Source organism: Cebus imitator, unplaced genomic scaffold (genome assembly GCF_001604975.1).
Source record: "Cebus imitator isolate Cc_AM_T3 unplaced genomic scaffold, Cebus_imitator-1.0 Scaffold38, whole genome shotgun sequence".
NCBI lineage: Eukaryota > Metazoa > Chordata > Mammalia > Primates > Cebidae > Cebus > Cebus imitator.
This window is the reverse complement of record NW_016107353.1, coordinates 1,473,322-1,486,439: the sequence shown is the minus strand read 5'-3', so window position 1 is coordinate 1,486,439 and position 13,118 is coordinate 1,473,322. Positions and strand designations below refer to the sequence as shown.

At 41.2% G+C, this 13,118-nt stretch overlaps 2 protein-coding genes across 2 annotated transcripts in view; both read right to left on the bottom strand.

The window, feature by feature from the left end:
* Positions 1-3,061, bottom strand: part of ZC3H11A (zinc finger CCCH-type containing 11A) — a 48,872-nt gene extending 45,811 nt beyond the window's left edge. The window contains exon 1 of the mRNA XM_017525372.2: positions 2,924-3,061. The gene's annotated coding sequence lies outside the window, so the exon portion shown is untranslated. The remainder of the gene's footprint in view (positions 1-2,923) is intronic.
* A 983-nt stretch (positions 3,062-4,044) lies between these two features.
* Positions 4,045-8,605, bottom strand: ZBED6 (zinc finger BED-type containing 6). The gene has a single exon (XM_017525370.2). The coding sequence runs from the start codon at positions 8,416-8,418 to the stop codon at positions 5,482-5,484; it is 2,937 nt and encodes a 978-aa protein (XP_017380859.1). The 5' UTR covers positions 8,419-8,605; the 3' UTR covers positions 4,045-5,481.
* Between the last annotated feature and the right edge of the window lie 4,513 nt (positions 8,606-13,118).

Genomic DNA, 13,118 nt, shown 5'->3' with positions numbered 1-13,118 from the left:
TAAAAAAAAAAAAAAAAAAAAAACATGGCAAAACAAAATTTTGTGCCACATATATTACAAACTCAAAAAACAGTCATAATATTTTTACCAATAGCCAGGCACAGTGAGTCACGTTTGTAATCCCAGTTACTCAGGGGGATGAGGCTGGAGGAAGACTTGAGCCTAGGAATAATTGAGGCTACACTGAGCTTTGATCACATCACTGTATTCCAGCCTGGGCAACAGAGCAAGACACTCTCTAAACAAATAAATAAAAATTTTAAAAATGTTTACAACAACTGCTTCAGACACCTGATTTACGATACAGATAAAATCCTAAATAAAGCATTAGCAAATTGAACCAGCTATATATTAAAATAGTAACATGGTCAGGTATGGTAGCTCATGCTTGTAATCCCAGAGCTTTGGAAGGATTACTGACCTGAGGCAAGGAGTTTGAGAGCAGCCTGGGCAACACAGTGAGACCCCATCTCTAAATAAAAATTAAAAATTAATGAAAAGGTCAGGTGCGACAGCTCACGCCTGTAATCCCAGCATTTTGGGAGGCCAGGGTGAGCAGATTACAAGGTCATGAGTTCGAGATCAGTCTGGCCAACATAGTGAAACCATGTCTCTACTAAAAATATAAAAATTAGCTGGGTGTGACAGCACACACCTGTAGCCCCAGCTACGCGGGAGGGTGAGGCAGGAAAACTGCTTGAACCTGGGAGGCAGAGGTTGCAGTGAGCTGAGACCACACCATTGCACTACAGTCTGGGTGACAGAGTGAGACTCCATCTCAAAAAATAAATAAGCAAATAAACAAAACACTACATAATCAAAAAGGTTTATTCTAGAACTAGAAGTGAGTTAACATCAGGAAACTCATTATATTTAATAGCATAAAAGGGGTAAAGAACAAAAAAAATCCTGTAGTAACTTTTGAAAGATTTCAAAAAAGAAAAAATGGTTAAAAAGTGAAGAAAAGAAGCTGGGCACATGCCTGTAATCCCAGCACTTTGGGAGGCTGAGGTGGGTGGATCACAGTCGGGAGATCGACACCAGCCTGACCGACATGGAGACACCCCATCTCTACTACAAATACAAAATTAGCTGGGTGTGGTGGCACATGCCTGCAATCCCAGCTACTCGGGAGGCTGAGGCAGGAGAATCACTTGAATCTGGGAGGCAGAGGTTGCGGTGAGCCAAGATCGTGCCACTGCACTCCGGCCTGGGTGACAGAGCAAGACTCCATCTCAAAAAAAAAAAAAAAAAAAATCTCTATTATATCATATTTTGATTCTGTGGTTTCCTCAATACCACATCTTATAATCAATAATGAATATTTCTTCATATTTAATGAATAGGACATTTACTCAATTTTTTCAAAAGGAAAAAAAGGCATAAATTACAAACATATATTTAAAAAGGTGAGACAGATCAGGCACAGTGGCTCATGTCTGTAATCCCAGTACTTCGGGAGGCTGAAGCAGGCGGATCACCTGAGGTCAGGAGTTTGAGACAAGCCTGACCAATACGGTGAAACTCTATCTCTACTAAAAATACAAAATTAGCCAGGCGTGGTGGCACATGGCTGTAATCCCAGCTATTCAGGAAGCTGAGACAGGAGCGTCACTTAGACCTAGGAGGCAGAGGTTCCAGTGAGCTGAGATTGCACCACTGCACACCAGCCTGGGCAGCAAGAGTGAAACTCCATCTCAAAAAAAAAAAAAAGAAAAAGAAAACCAACTAAAACAAATTGAAAATAATAAAAATATAAAATCTACAAGAAGCAGTAAATTTCCTTCATGCCAGCAGCAATTATTCAGATGATGGCAGAGTACCATTCACAAAAAAAAATAAAAATAAAAATAAAAATACATGCAGGAAGAAAATGAAGAAGTACGTAAGGTCCACATTAAATTAAAAATAAAACCAGAAAACTATGAAACTATTAAGGCGCACAAGACCTGGATGATGAATAAATGGAACAGAGGATTAAATAAGTTACTTCTCCCCAAAATAATGCACATATCGAATGTAATTCAAGTCAAAATCCCAATGAGTTTATTACTGGAACTCGATTATAAAATCATCTAGAGTCGTTATTTAAAAAGGAATGGGAGGCCAAGCGTGGTGGCTCATGCCTGTAATTCCAACACTTTGGTTGGTGGAGGCAGGAACACGGTTTGAACTCAGGAGTTTGAGACCAGCCTGGGCAACACAAGAAGACCCCATCTCTACAAAAAGTTTTAAAAAGTAGCTAGGTACAGGGCTGCATGCCTGTAGTCCCAGCTACTCAGGAGGTTTCGGCAGTAGAATCTCTTGAGCCCTGGAGTTTGATGTTGCAGTGAGCTATGATCATGCCACTGCACTCCAGCCTGGGTGACAGAGCGTAAGACCCTGTTTCAAAACAAAACAAAATAATCCAGTGCTTTTCTCCAAGGAGATGAAATTACAGGAGGGTTTAAGTTTGGCTATATTGTTTTCACCTTTTTTACAATATACACATATTATTAAAACAAAGAAAAAATACGGGCCAGGCACAGTGGCTCATGCCTGTAATCTTAGCACTTCGGGAGGCCAAGGCGGGTGGATCACCTTAGGTCAGGAGTTCCAGACCAGCCTGGCCAACAGGGTGAAACTCTCTATACTAATAATACAAAAATTAGCCAGGCGTGGTGGCGCACACATGTAAACCTAGCTGAGGCAGCAGAATCACTTGAGGAGGAAGAGGTTGCAGTAAGCCAAGATTGCGCTATTGCACTCGGGGGGGGGGAAAGATATGTTTCCATCCCAATACTAAAAGTTTATGAACAATTATGTAAAAGCAAAAATGTCTAGACAACGCCCTTTTAATTTCTTACTGATCCATGAAAATTATCCCTTAAATGACAATAATGTTCACTCCTTTCATAAGAAAAATGCCTGCTTCCCCACTTACATTAGCTGGTTGCTCTCAACAGGAACGTCTGTGTCTTCATTGAGTTCCAATCTATTACGCCTGTAGGTCGAACCAACACTCAATCCATGAATTAATAATAATGAGGCAGAAAAAATTTTCCTCCTCACATTGCCAAAAAAACCTCTCAGCCACAATTCAAACACAGCATGTGTTTTTAAAACATCTCCCAACTACTGGAAGATTAAGTCCATTCAAATAACCTTTGTCAGACTGGAGACAGCTAAGGTCAACTATCTCCTCAAAAACAAAAAACAAAAAAAAGAGTTCATTTAAAGATGAACTTGAGAGTCAAAGGATTATGAAAAAAGAAAATCCATCTTCCATAGCTGAAAAAAAAAAAAAAAACCACCAAAATTCAGTAAGATCCAATCTCTGGTCTTCAAGATTTCTTCACCTATTAAGAAAAAAACAGAAACCTTCCCCCATCTTTATTATCTGTATAATAAAAGCATACTTGTATGTAAAAATATAGTGTTTTATGTAAATATACATAGAGATATATACTAACTGGCTTATACACACACACACACATATACACAAATGTGTAGAAATAAAACATCTGGATAAGTTTCCCCTTTTAAAATACACTATAAAAGACTTTAGATTTGGGTTCGTTATAAAAATAAAGAACTTACTCTTATACCAAAGTATCATGAAGTTATTGTTACACTAAATTTTTCCCAGCCCACAAAATAAAGACGAAGGTAAATCCTTACACATATTATCAATATGTATAATATGGATGTATGTATATATATCATCAGCATCAGCATCATCATCAGAGAGTATTTAACCAAAAAAGATAGAAACGTATGGTAATAGAGTAACTACAGAGTGGTGCAGCAAGCTGTAGAAGGCAGAGCAGCATTACAGCCATTTTAAATTGGCACTGGCAAAACACAGAAAGCTTTATCTAAGGGAAAATTTATTTCTTATTTTATATCAACACCAGCGTCACTGGTTTGCCATTAAACATTCGCCCTGGAAAGGCTTGCTTATACAGCCTAGGTCCAAATTCTTTTCTACTAATGGCTACAGCTAAAGACTTTATAATTATATATGTACTCCAGTTAGTAAAAGGGTAAACTTTTGGAGTTGAGATTTCATTTCACAATGGCATATTTAAAATTTAAGAATTTAAAAAAAAAAAAAAAATCAAAAACAAAAACAAAAAATCCTATTTTGATACATAGAAATGAGTTCCAAACTCTGAAACCAGCCCAGTAACAAAGCAATTTTGATTCTTATGTAATAAATACTACATAATTTCTAGGCTAAATCTTGCCAAATACTATCCAAGACAAAACTAAAATCAAAACTTAAAAAAAAGTGGACACCTTTTACTCACACTTAATACTAGTCAATTTTCCACGAATTTTTTGGGCAGGGAATATCCCCAAATCTAAAATGAAAAAAAGGAAAAATTGGGATCTTACATTAGTTATTCAGTCTGAAACTTTTAATAGACTTTTACTAAAAGTCATCATTTTCTGGCCTCCTACTCAATCATCGAAACATACTTTCAGAGTAGAAAGGGATTTTAAAGATAATGAGATCCATTCACTCATCTCACCAATGATTCCTAACACATAAAAATATTGACTGCTAGTTTTCATTGAGAATTCAATGGCCAAAACAACTGCATAGTTAATACAGTATTATGGGTCATTAAGTATGTTTTTAAAAAGATTACCTAAAATTACAGAAACGATCTTTGGGAAATATCTACTGGATTCTTCCAAGTATGTTCAAAGGGTTTTCATTACAATTCCCATTCAGTCCTTTCCAATTCTTGCAAATGTTTTAGTATGTTTTTACCCATAAATTATTTTAAAGTACCTACACAATCCTTGTTATTTTTATTTTATAAAGGTTTAAAACAGGCATTTCAAAGACTAAAAGTATATTTTCCTACTTGTTTTCTAATATTTCCCTTTTATATAAGATCCAATTCTAAATATGAAGGGTAACACTATCACACTCAACAATTTGAAATTATAAAGCTGACCAGTATGAGGAGCAATTAGAAATTTGCAAATATAAAACAATTTCATGGGTTTTCTTTTTGCCAAGTTGTAATTAAGAATCAGGGCTTTTAAGGAAACAAAAACAGGGGCAGGAGGAATGCCAGCTGAGTGTACTTTTTTTCTCATTTCACTGATTTCAGAGCAATAAAATTTCCCATGGTGGGGAAAACTTTACTTAAAACCAATTACAAGCTCAATCTACCAGGCAGAAAGCCGAAGGCCTCTCAATGCTGCACTATATTTTCTTAAAACTAAAAATCTTTTCTCTTTCATTGGTATAAGCGAAATTTTCAAGTGCTAGCTACATTGAGTTATAGCTATGAAATCTTTAAGTTTAATCTTCATTTTATCAAAATTATATTGCCTCTGAGGAATTTTCAGCCCTTTTGTGATTTCAGGTTTCCCCAGATGTGTTTGTTTATAAACAGTAATGATTATATTTAACAACTATAGCTATTAAGATACAGTAACACAGCAAAAAGTTGCCCATTTTAAATGGAGAAAAAGAAACTAAGGTAGTATTTCTTTTTCATTGCTTTGAACAACTTCATTCTCAGGATCCCAGCTCCGAACCAATGTAGAATAATCGTAGTTAACATTTTTCAAGTTCATTTTCAGAAACATCAGCTGTTCTATATTGTCAAAGTCCAGGCTCATGATCTGTTTTGGATGAAAGTGGCTATTTTTAGTAAAGATACATTCAGATTGCCAACTACACATGGGGCAACTTAGATACTGGATGGCAACCTGGGTCAAAGCTGGCCATACGCTTATCTTCCTCTGCCAGTAAATTAAAGGGTCATCACCTTCTGAGAGCTCTGAATACTTCTCTTTGAAGTACTCATCCACAACTGCTATAGCAGAAGGGAACATGAAGCTTTTGCTTCCAAGGGCAACACTGTCTACAGCTGAGCTATCAACGGAACCTGAATTGGAGGTGCCTTCTTTTAGAGACGAGGTAAATGAATCAGCTCCTACTGTAACTGAGGGACAAGAAGCTTCGCAAGTTGGAATTTGGCAGATCTCTGGTGAAGATTCCATATAATTACAAACCTCTTCTGCAAGGATCTGCTTATAAGTTTCTAAATCAGCACCTTGAGGAAAAAAGTCTTCCAAACTGTTTTTAAAGCAAGGATCTAACAAAGTAGCCAAGATACAGGGCTTGGACTTAAGCATGGCACTTAGTAGGGTATCCGTTTCAAGTTTCAGAGATAAACTATCCACCAGATTGAGGGCCTGAGTAATACCTCTGACTTGAAAATCTTCTCTGAGTTTCTGCAGGGAAAGGAGAAGATGATGGATTAGGGGTAGCACCTGATTCAATCCTGCGGTCTTCACACTCACTTTCTGGATGGCCTCCTCAAATGGCTTAAGAATATCACAAACATAAGTCATTAGAGTCCACTGAAGGGAGGTGAGCACAACTCCACTGGCTCTACCAAGACTATGGTGAACTGAGTAGCAATGCTCCAAGAGCCATTTTAACATATAAAAGGTAGAAATCCAATGGCCAGTTTCATCCTGCTTCAAATTCTTCCAGGGAAGTTGGTGATCATTTTGAAACTCTTGCAGTATCTGACGGGCCTTGACCGAATGACTAAAATGATGGCAGGTTTTCCTAGCAGCCACTAACATATTCTCAATGCTTTTATGCTCACAAAAAAAGTCCTGAATGACCACATTTAAACAATGCAGGAAGCATGGCACATGGGTAAAACCACCATCTTTGACTGCATGTACCACATTAGAGGAATTGTCAGAAACAATGAAGCTAGGAATAAGGAAATTTGGAGAAAGCCACAGACCAATCTGGTCATTTAATTCTTGTAAAATATTAGTTATCAAACAGTCTTTAGCCAAACCTGTAACACAAAGCACTGCCCACTTTCTAAAATTGGGGATCCTGCCATTATTGAGAAAAGATGAAGTTTCCAAAGAGACCCAGTGTACAGTCACAATAAAATAGTCAGTGGATGGGTCATGGGTCCATATGTCAACGGTCAGGTGGATCTTTTGGCTTTGAACGTTCTCTAAAGTCAAGAAAATTTTTTCTCTGACACAATCATATAACTGAGGTACAGCCTTAGTGAAAAAGTAAGTCTCTGATGGCAACCTATAATCAGGGGCCACAATCTGCATGAACCTCTGAAAGGCTGGGGTTGAGAAGTAGTTGTAAGGATGCATATCTTCCACAATCATTTGGATAATTGCCTGACTTATTTGACTTGAGACTGGATTTCCACAACGTGTTGTTTCTCTCTCCTGCGCACGCATCAAAGTGCTTTGCTCTGCAACAGGAATGGGACTTTCAGATCTATTTTCAACCTCTAACAAAGGAGATTCATCTGAATCAGAGTCACTAACGTCCTCAGCTGTTAAATCTTGGCTGCCTGTAGACTTTTCTCCATGCAAGGTATCACTCAAGAGATCACTTCTCTCGGTCTCAGCTTCATCCAGTGCATCTGCAACAGCACCACTGTCTTTGTTGGCAACAGCCCAATGGATAGGATGTGTGGCTTGCAGGTGTCGTTGAAGTGTTGAAGTCCCTAAGTGGGACCCTGGCCTACCCCGGCTCACACTTCTTTTACATATATTACACACAGCTCTTGAGATGTGCTGAGGATCAGTATAAAAAAAATTCCAAACTGCAGATGTCTTGGCTCTAGTTCCAGGGATTAAAGCATGCTTGACAATGTTACTTTTGATGAGAAATCTCCCTCTTTCTGCCCTTAGGGCATCAGATGCCGATTTATCACGTTTCTTGCCCATTCTATTATCATCTAATGGATCAGTAGGAATATACTCAAAGCTTCCATTGCTTCCAGAAGAGGGAGATAAAGACACATCCAAGGTAAAGTCCTCCTCTCCACTAGTGACTCCAAACTTGTTGGCCCTGGTCCAATGAGGTGAATGCCTTGCTTGCAGATGTCGCTGAAGAGTAGATGTACCAAGATGGCTACCTGGTTTACCCCTGCTGACACTTTTCTCACAGAGGTTACAAATAGCCCGCCAGGTGTACTGGGGGTCAACATGAAAGAAGTGCCACACAATGGAGGTCTTGGCTCTAGTACTGGGTAGATAGATCTGTTTTTCTATATTGCTCTCAAAAAGGCTTTCTTCATCCTGCTCAGAGTCATTGGAAGCTAACAAAGCCGGGGCATCTGCAACAGGCCTCCCAGATCCCAAATCCTTACTAAACTTTTTGGCAAGAATCAGTTTTTTCCGACGCCTTTTCCCCTTAATTCGCAAACCCTTCTTTCTTTTCTTTTTAGCAGGCTGTTTTGCCTCTTTATTCACTCCTTCTGCTACCATCTTTTCCTCTACCACATCTTCATCTGTGTCAGAATTACTAGGAACACATCCCAGAATTCCAGAACCACTAAAAGTGCTGCATCTTCTGCCAGGAGAGAGTGAGGAAACTGGTACACTTAAAGTACATACACTCATTCTCTTTATGTCTCCACAATTCGTACCAGAATCTGTTAGTGGATTTATTACTCAAGCAGAAACACAGCTGTTCTTCTCTCCTTGCATTACCTTTTCTCCAATTTCTACGGGGAATCAAATTCCCATTGGACCAATAACTTCCAAGCCAGGTTATTTTTGGAGGAAAAGTGACAGCAATGGAGAACATTCCCAAACTCTTTCTTAGAGGGCTTTAAAGTCCCTTCCAATTTTCTAAGTTCTGAATTCAAATAGTCCAGTGTCCTCATGTTACAGAAGTGAACCGAGTCCCCTTTTCCCAGAGTCAGAGTTGGTTAGCAGCAGCTAGAAGCCAGGTCTTCCAAATCTCAGATCCATGTTCTTTCTGCTTCATCAAAAGCTGTATCTGCTTGAAATGCCTTCAACTTTTAAAATATATTTTTTTATGATGCCTCATGATAGCGACATCAATTTCCCTGAATTCTGAAATTAACTATTTTCAGGAAATTTCATTTAAACAAAAACATAGTGCACCATTCAACATTCATCATTTAAGACTGTGATTTGCCAATACAACCCAAAAAGTCAATTCTGGAAAGCTAACACAGACTCCGCATACTGGTCACAGCAAATGCTAGTTGAGCCCTTTCAGTTCTAACTAAAGGTAATACAACGTTTTAAAATGTGAGTGGCTGGAAAAAAAATGCTTTGAGAATAAAATTTTAAAACAAGATTAAATGCTGCATTTTCAAAGTACTGTTTGTCTCAAGACTTAATCCAAGTTTCGTTTTCAGATATTTTTAGGCTGGAGAAGCTTTTACAGCCTGTAAGTAACCCACAAGTTGGACGCTATACGGACAGCAAAAAGTGAAATATGAACTTTAAACCACTTCCATTTCTTTTCGATTGATCCCTCCCCTTCCCCCAATACCTACATACATTTACTCTAAAAAGCATCGCTATCTCTAGTTCCACAGCCTCCTTCTCAAGGTCCAGAACCAAGGCCTGGAAGATGTCAACAATATAGGCCTTCCCCATAGGAATCCGCACCGATTATGGGAGTTTAGGGGGTGTTCTTCATTACGGTTTCACCAATCCTACAAGGAGAACGGAAGTGTCCCTGTTGCTCTTGACTCCGACGCTGAGGGCCGGGGGTGGGAGTGTAATGAGGGTGGGGAATGGGTGTAGGATACCGGAATAAGGTCGGTGGCTTTCTGTATGTGGAGTTTGAGACAAGCTCCAAAGTAGTGGGACCCTGGAGAGGAATGAGAGTTGGTAAATTCAGCGCCCGGCACTCAGTCTGATTTAGGCAGTGAGGGTCCGCTAAACTAGAGAAACTGTTGCCCGGAAGAAAGCAATCTAGTGTCAGTTCTCTCTCCGGGATTCGGGGGAACAGTCGGCTTTCGGGGGCTCCTCCGGGCTCCCCCAGATTAGCAAAACCGGATGTGGGGGAGGGGAGGAAGGTTGGCTGGGAAAGGAGCAGGCGCCGTGGGGGTGGGGTGAAGGGGGTGGAGGCGGGGAGGATGGGAAAAGTGAGCCGGAGACTGGGGCTCCCAGCCCGCCCCGGCGAGGGCCGCGGCCGGGAGGTGGGGGGAGGGGTTGTTACGGCGAGGCTGAAGGATCCGCTCTGACTTCCCGGGATAGGCCTCGACCGAGGGGCGAGGGGAGGCCGCTGCCACTCCCCTCGCCCTCTCCCCCACCTCCCCGGCCCCAAGCCAACCGGGAATCAAAAAACGGGTCTAGTTACCAGAGAACAGAAACTTTACCGAACCGATGACACTATCCCCGACTCCTGCTTGCTGCCACGTCCTTCTTCTTGCTTGGCCGCTGCCGCCCGTCGTCCTCCCAGCAGCAGCACCACCAGCAGAAAACCAAGACTGCCAGCGTCAAAGATGGCGCCCGGCTACAGGCTCCGATCTAAGGCCCGGCCGGTAAAAGTGCCAGCACGACGCAGGGCGCGAGGGTTCTGGGAGATGTAGTTCCTCTATGAGGCGATGCCTAAGATGGCTGCTCCGGGTCACAGGGTCACGTGGGAGGGGAGGTGCTGGGTAGGGGAGTCCCTTCCCCTCCAGGGAATGCCTGGAAGCCGGCTTTCACAACGTTTTGTTTTTGTTTTTAAATCAAATGCGGTAATAAGCGGGAGGGCCGCAGGAACTGAATCTACCATTCAGTAAGCGCCCAGTTTATTCTTACCAAAGCATTTGGTTAATGAGTAAATCTCCCAAACCATGTATACATTTAATTTAGAAATGCGCTACTTTTCCTAAGCATGCAATGTAGAAGGATTTGTTAGATTTTTACTTGAAGAAGTGAAATTGGGCTTTAGGGACGTTTCTTTGATTTCTTGAAGCAAATTTGTGTATTGGAAAAGTAATTCATGCTCATGACAAAATTCCAGAGGGTTGCTTGGAGATCGCAATTAGCTGTCTCCTCCCTGCTTCATTATTAACATTATCCCGCACTTTCCCTTTGGAATGTTTTTACCTTTTCCCCGAGGCTACAAAAGTAATACATGTGGCCGGGCGTGGTGGCTCACTCCTGCAATCCCAGCACTTTGGGAGACCGAGGCGGGCGGATCACGAGGTCAAGAGATCAAGACCACGCTTGCCAACCTGGTGAAACCCCACCTCTACTAAAGATACAAAAATTTGCTGGGCATGGTGGCTTGCGCCTGTAGTCCCAGCTACTTGGGAGGCTGAGGCAGGAGAATCTCTTGAACTCTGGAGGCGGAGGTTGCAGTGAGCCGAGACCACACCTGTGCTCTCCAGCCTGCTGACAAAGCGAGACTTAGTCTTAAAAAAAAAAAAAAAAAAAAAGATAATACATGGAAGTGGTTTTTTAGAAACTTAAATAACAGAGAATATATAAAGTAGAATAGAAAGTTAAAATCTATTAATCTCATTCCTGAGAAATAGCTCTCGTTAGCTCAGTATATATTCTTTCTGGCTTTTACAATGCAAACATACTTAAATATATTACACATGTAATAGGAGCCCAAGGTCTCCCTGGGGTTAGCAGCTCAGCAGAACTCTAACTACGTGGCAAACATTTTACCTAACTTGGGTAAAGGATATAGTTTTGCTACTAAGAAAGGAAACATTTGTTGATAAAGCAGGTGGGACTCCAGGCACCTTTTATTTCCTCTTGTGCTGCTTCTTCCAGCTGCCAGCTCGGTGGTGTGAGAGTCCCAGGCAGCGCAAGACGAAATTTGTCAGAGCAGAGGGGTCCAGAGTCCCCTCCTATCTGGGCTTTTTATGTCCTTTCAAAGTGAAGAACCTTAGAATCTTAGCTCCAGCCTCCGCCTTCCATGACAATGCTCTGTGATTACCATGTCAACAAACCTAATAAGCAAGTTCCTGGTAGCCAATTTCTTCTTTTCGTTTTCTTTTTTTTTTTTTTTGAGACAGAGTCTCACTCTGTCACTCAAGCTGGAGTGCAGTGACACAATTTCGACTCACTGCAACCTCCATCTGCCGGGTTCAAGAGACTGTCCTGCCTCAGCCTCCCAAGTAGCTAAGACTACAGGCACCCGCCACCATGCGTGGCTAATTTTTTTTGTATTTTCAGTAGAGATGGGGTTAACCTGTATTGGCCAGGCTGGTCTCAAACTCCTGACCTTGTGATTTGCCCACCTCGGCCTCCCAAAGTGCTGGGATTACAGTGTGAGCCACCACGCCCGACTTGGTCTGTGTAACTCTTACTGGTAACCAATTTCTGTCTGTGCCACAACTAGGGTTTTTAAAATCTACCAGAGGGCTTGCCACATAGCTTAAGAGTTTTCCAACCTAGGGCTTTCCAAGATGCAGTCCTGGCCTGACTAGTGTGCTATGTATAGTTTATAGGTACATCATATTTCATTAAACTTTAAGTGTCATTAATTGTAAGATACATTTTTATTTTACAAGCCTCTAGGAGGAAGAAAAACCAGCAACTGCCAATTAAACTCTGATCAGAGATCTTAAAATTGGAAAGGATGTACATCTTAGAATGAATGAAAATATGAAGAGGCTAAAACTACACATTGTTTTGCAATTTGTTTTTTTCACTTTACACTATATCTTGAATATCTTTTAATGGTCATCGGCGCTTAGAGGCCTACCACATTCTTTTTAACAGCTCCCACCCCGCTCACCGTAAGGCTCTTTTTAAAGTTTATTTCACCAGGCCCTTGTTGATGAATTTAATAATTTTTCAGTTTCTATTAGTATCTCTCAACAGGGGAAGGAAAAAAATAATAGAGTAATAAGGACATTCATTGAAGAGGGCAAGCTGGGCAGGGTGGCTCACACCTTTGGGAGGCCCAGGCTGGCAGATCACTAGAGGTCAGGAGTTGAAGACCAGCCTGGCGAACATGGCAAAATCCTGTCTCTACTAAAAATACAAAAATTAGCTGGGTGTCGTGGCACATCCTGCAGTCCCAACTACTTGGGAGACACCCTGTCTCAAAAAAAAAGGAGAGCAGAAGGAAAAACCTGAGGCTGTAGTTGGGAAACCCTCTGAGAGTCAGGGGAGTGCACATGCCAACCTCCCCCCATCTCCCACATATACACACAGAATTCTCAGGGGTGGGGCTGGGCTTGTCCTTTTTATGTTATAAGTGGGGGTAAAGTATCTAAATGATACCGGGCACAGTGGCTCACGCCTGTAATCCCAGCATTTTGGGAGGCCAAGGTGGGCAGATCACGAGGTCAGCAGTTCAAGACCAACCTGACCAACATGGTGAA

Excerpts from the sequence above, each read along its gene's own strand:
- ZBED6 (XM_017525370.2), bottom strand. The coding sequence starts at position 8,418 with ATGAGTGTATGTACTTTAAGTGTACCAGTTTCCTCACTCTCTCCTGGC.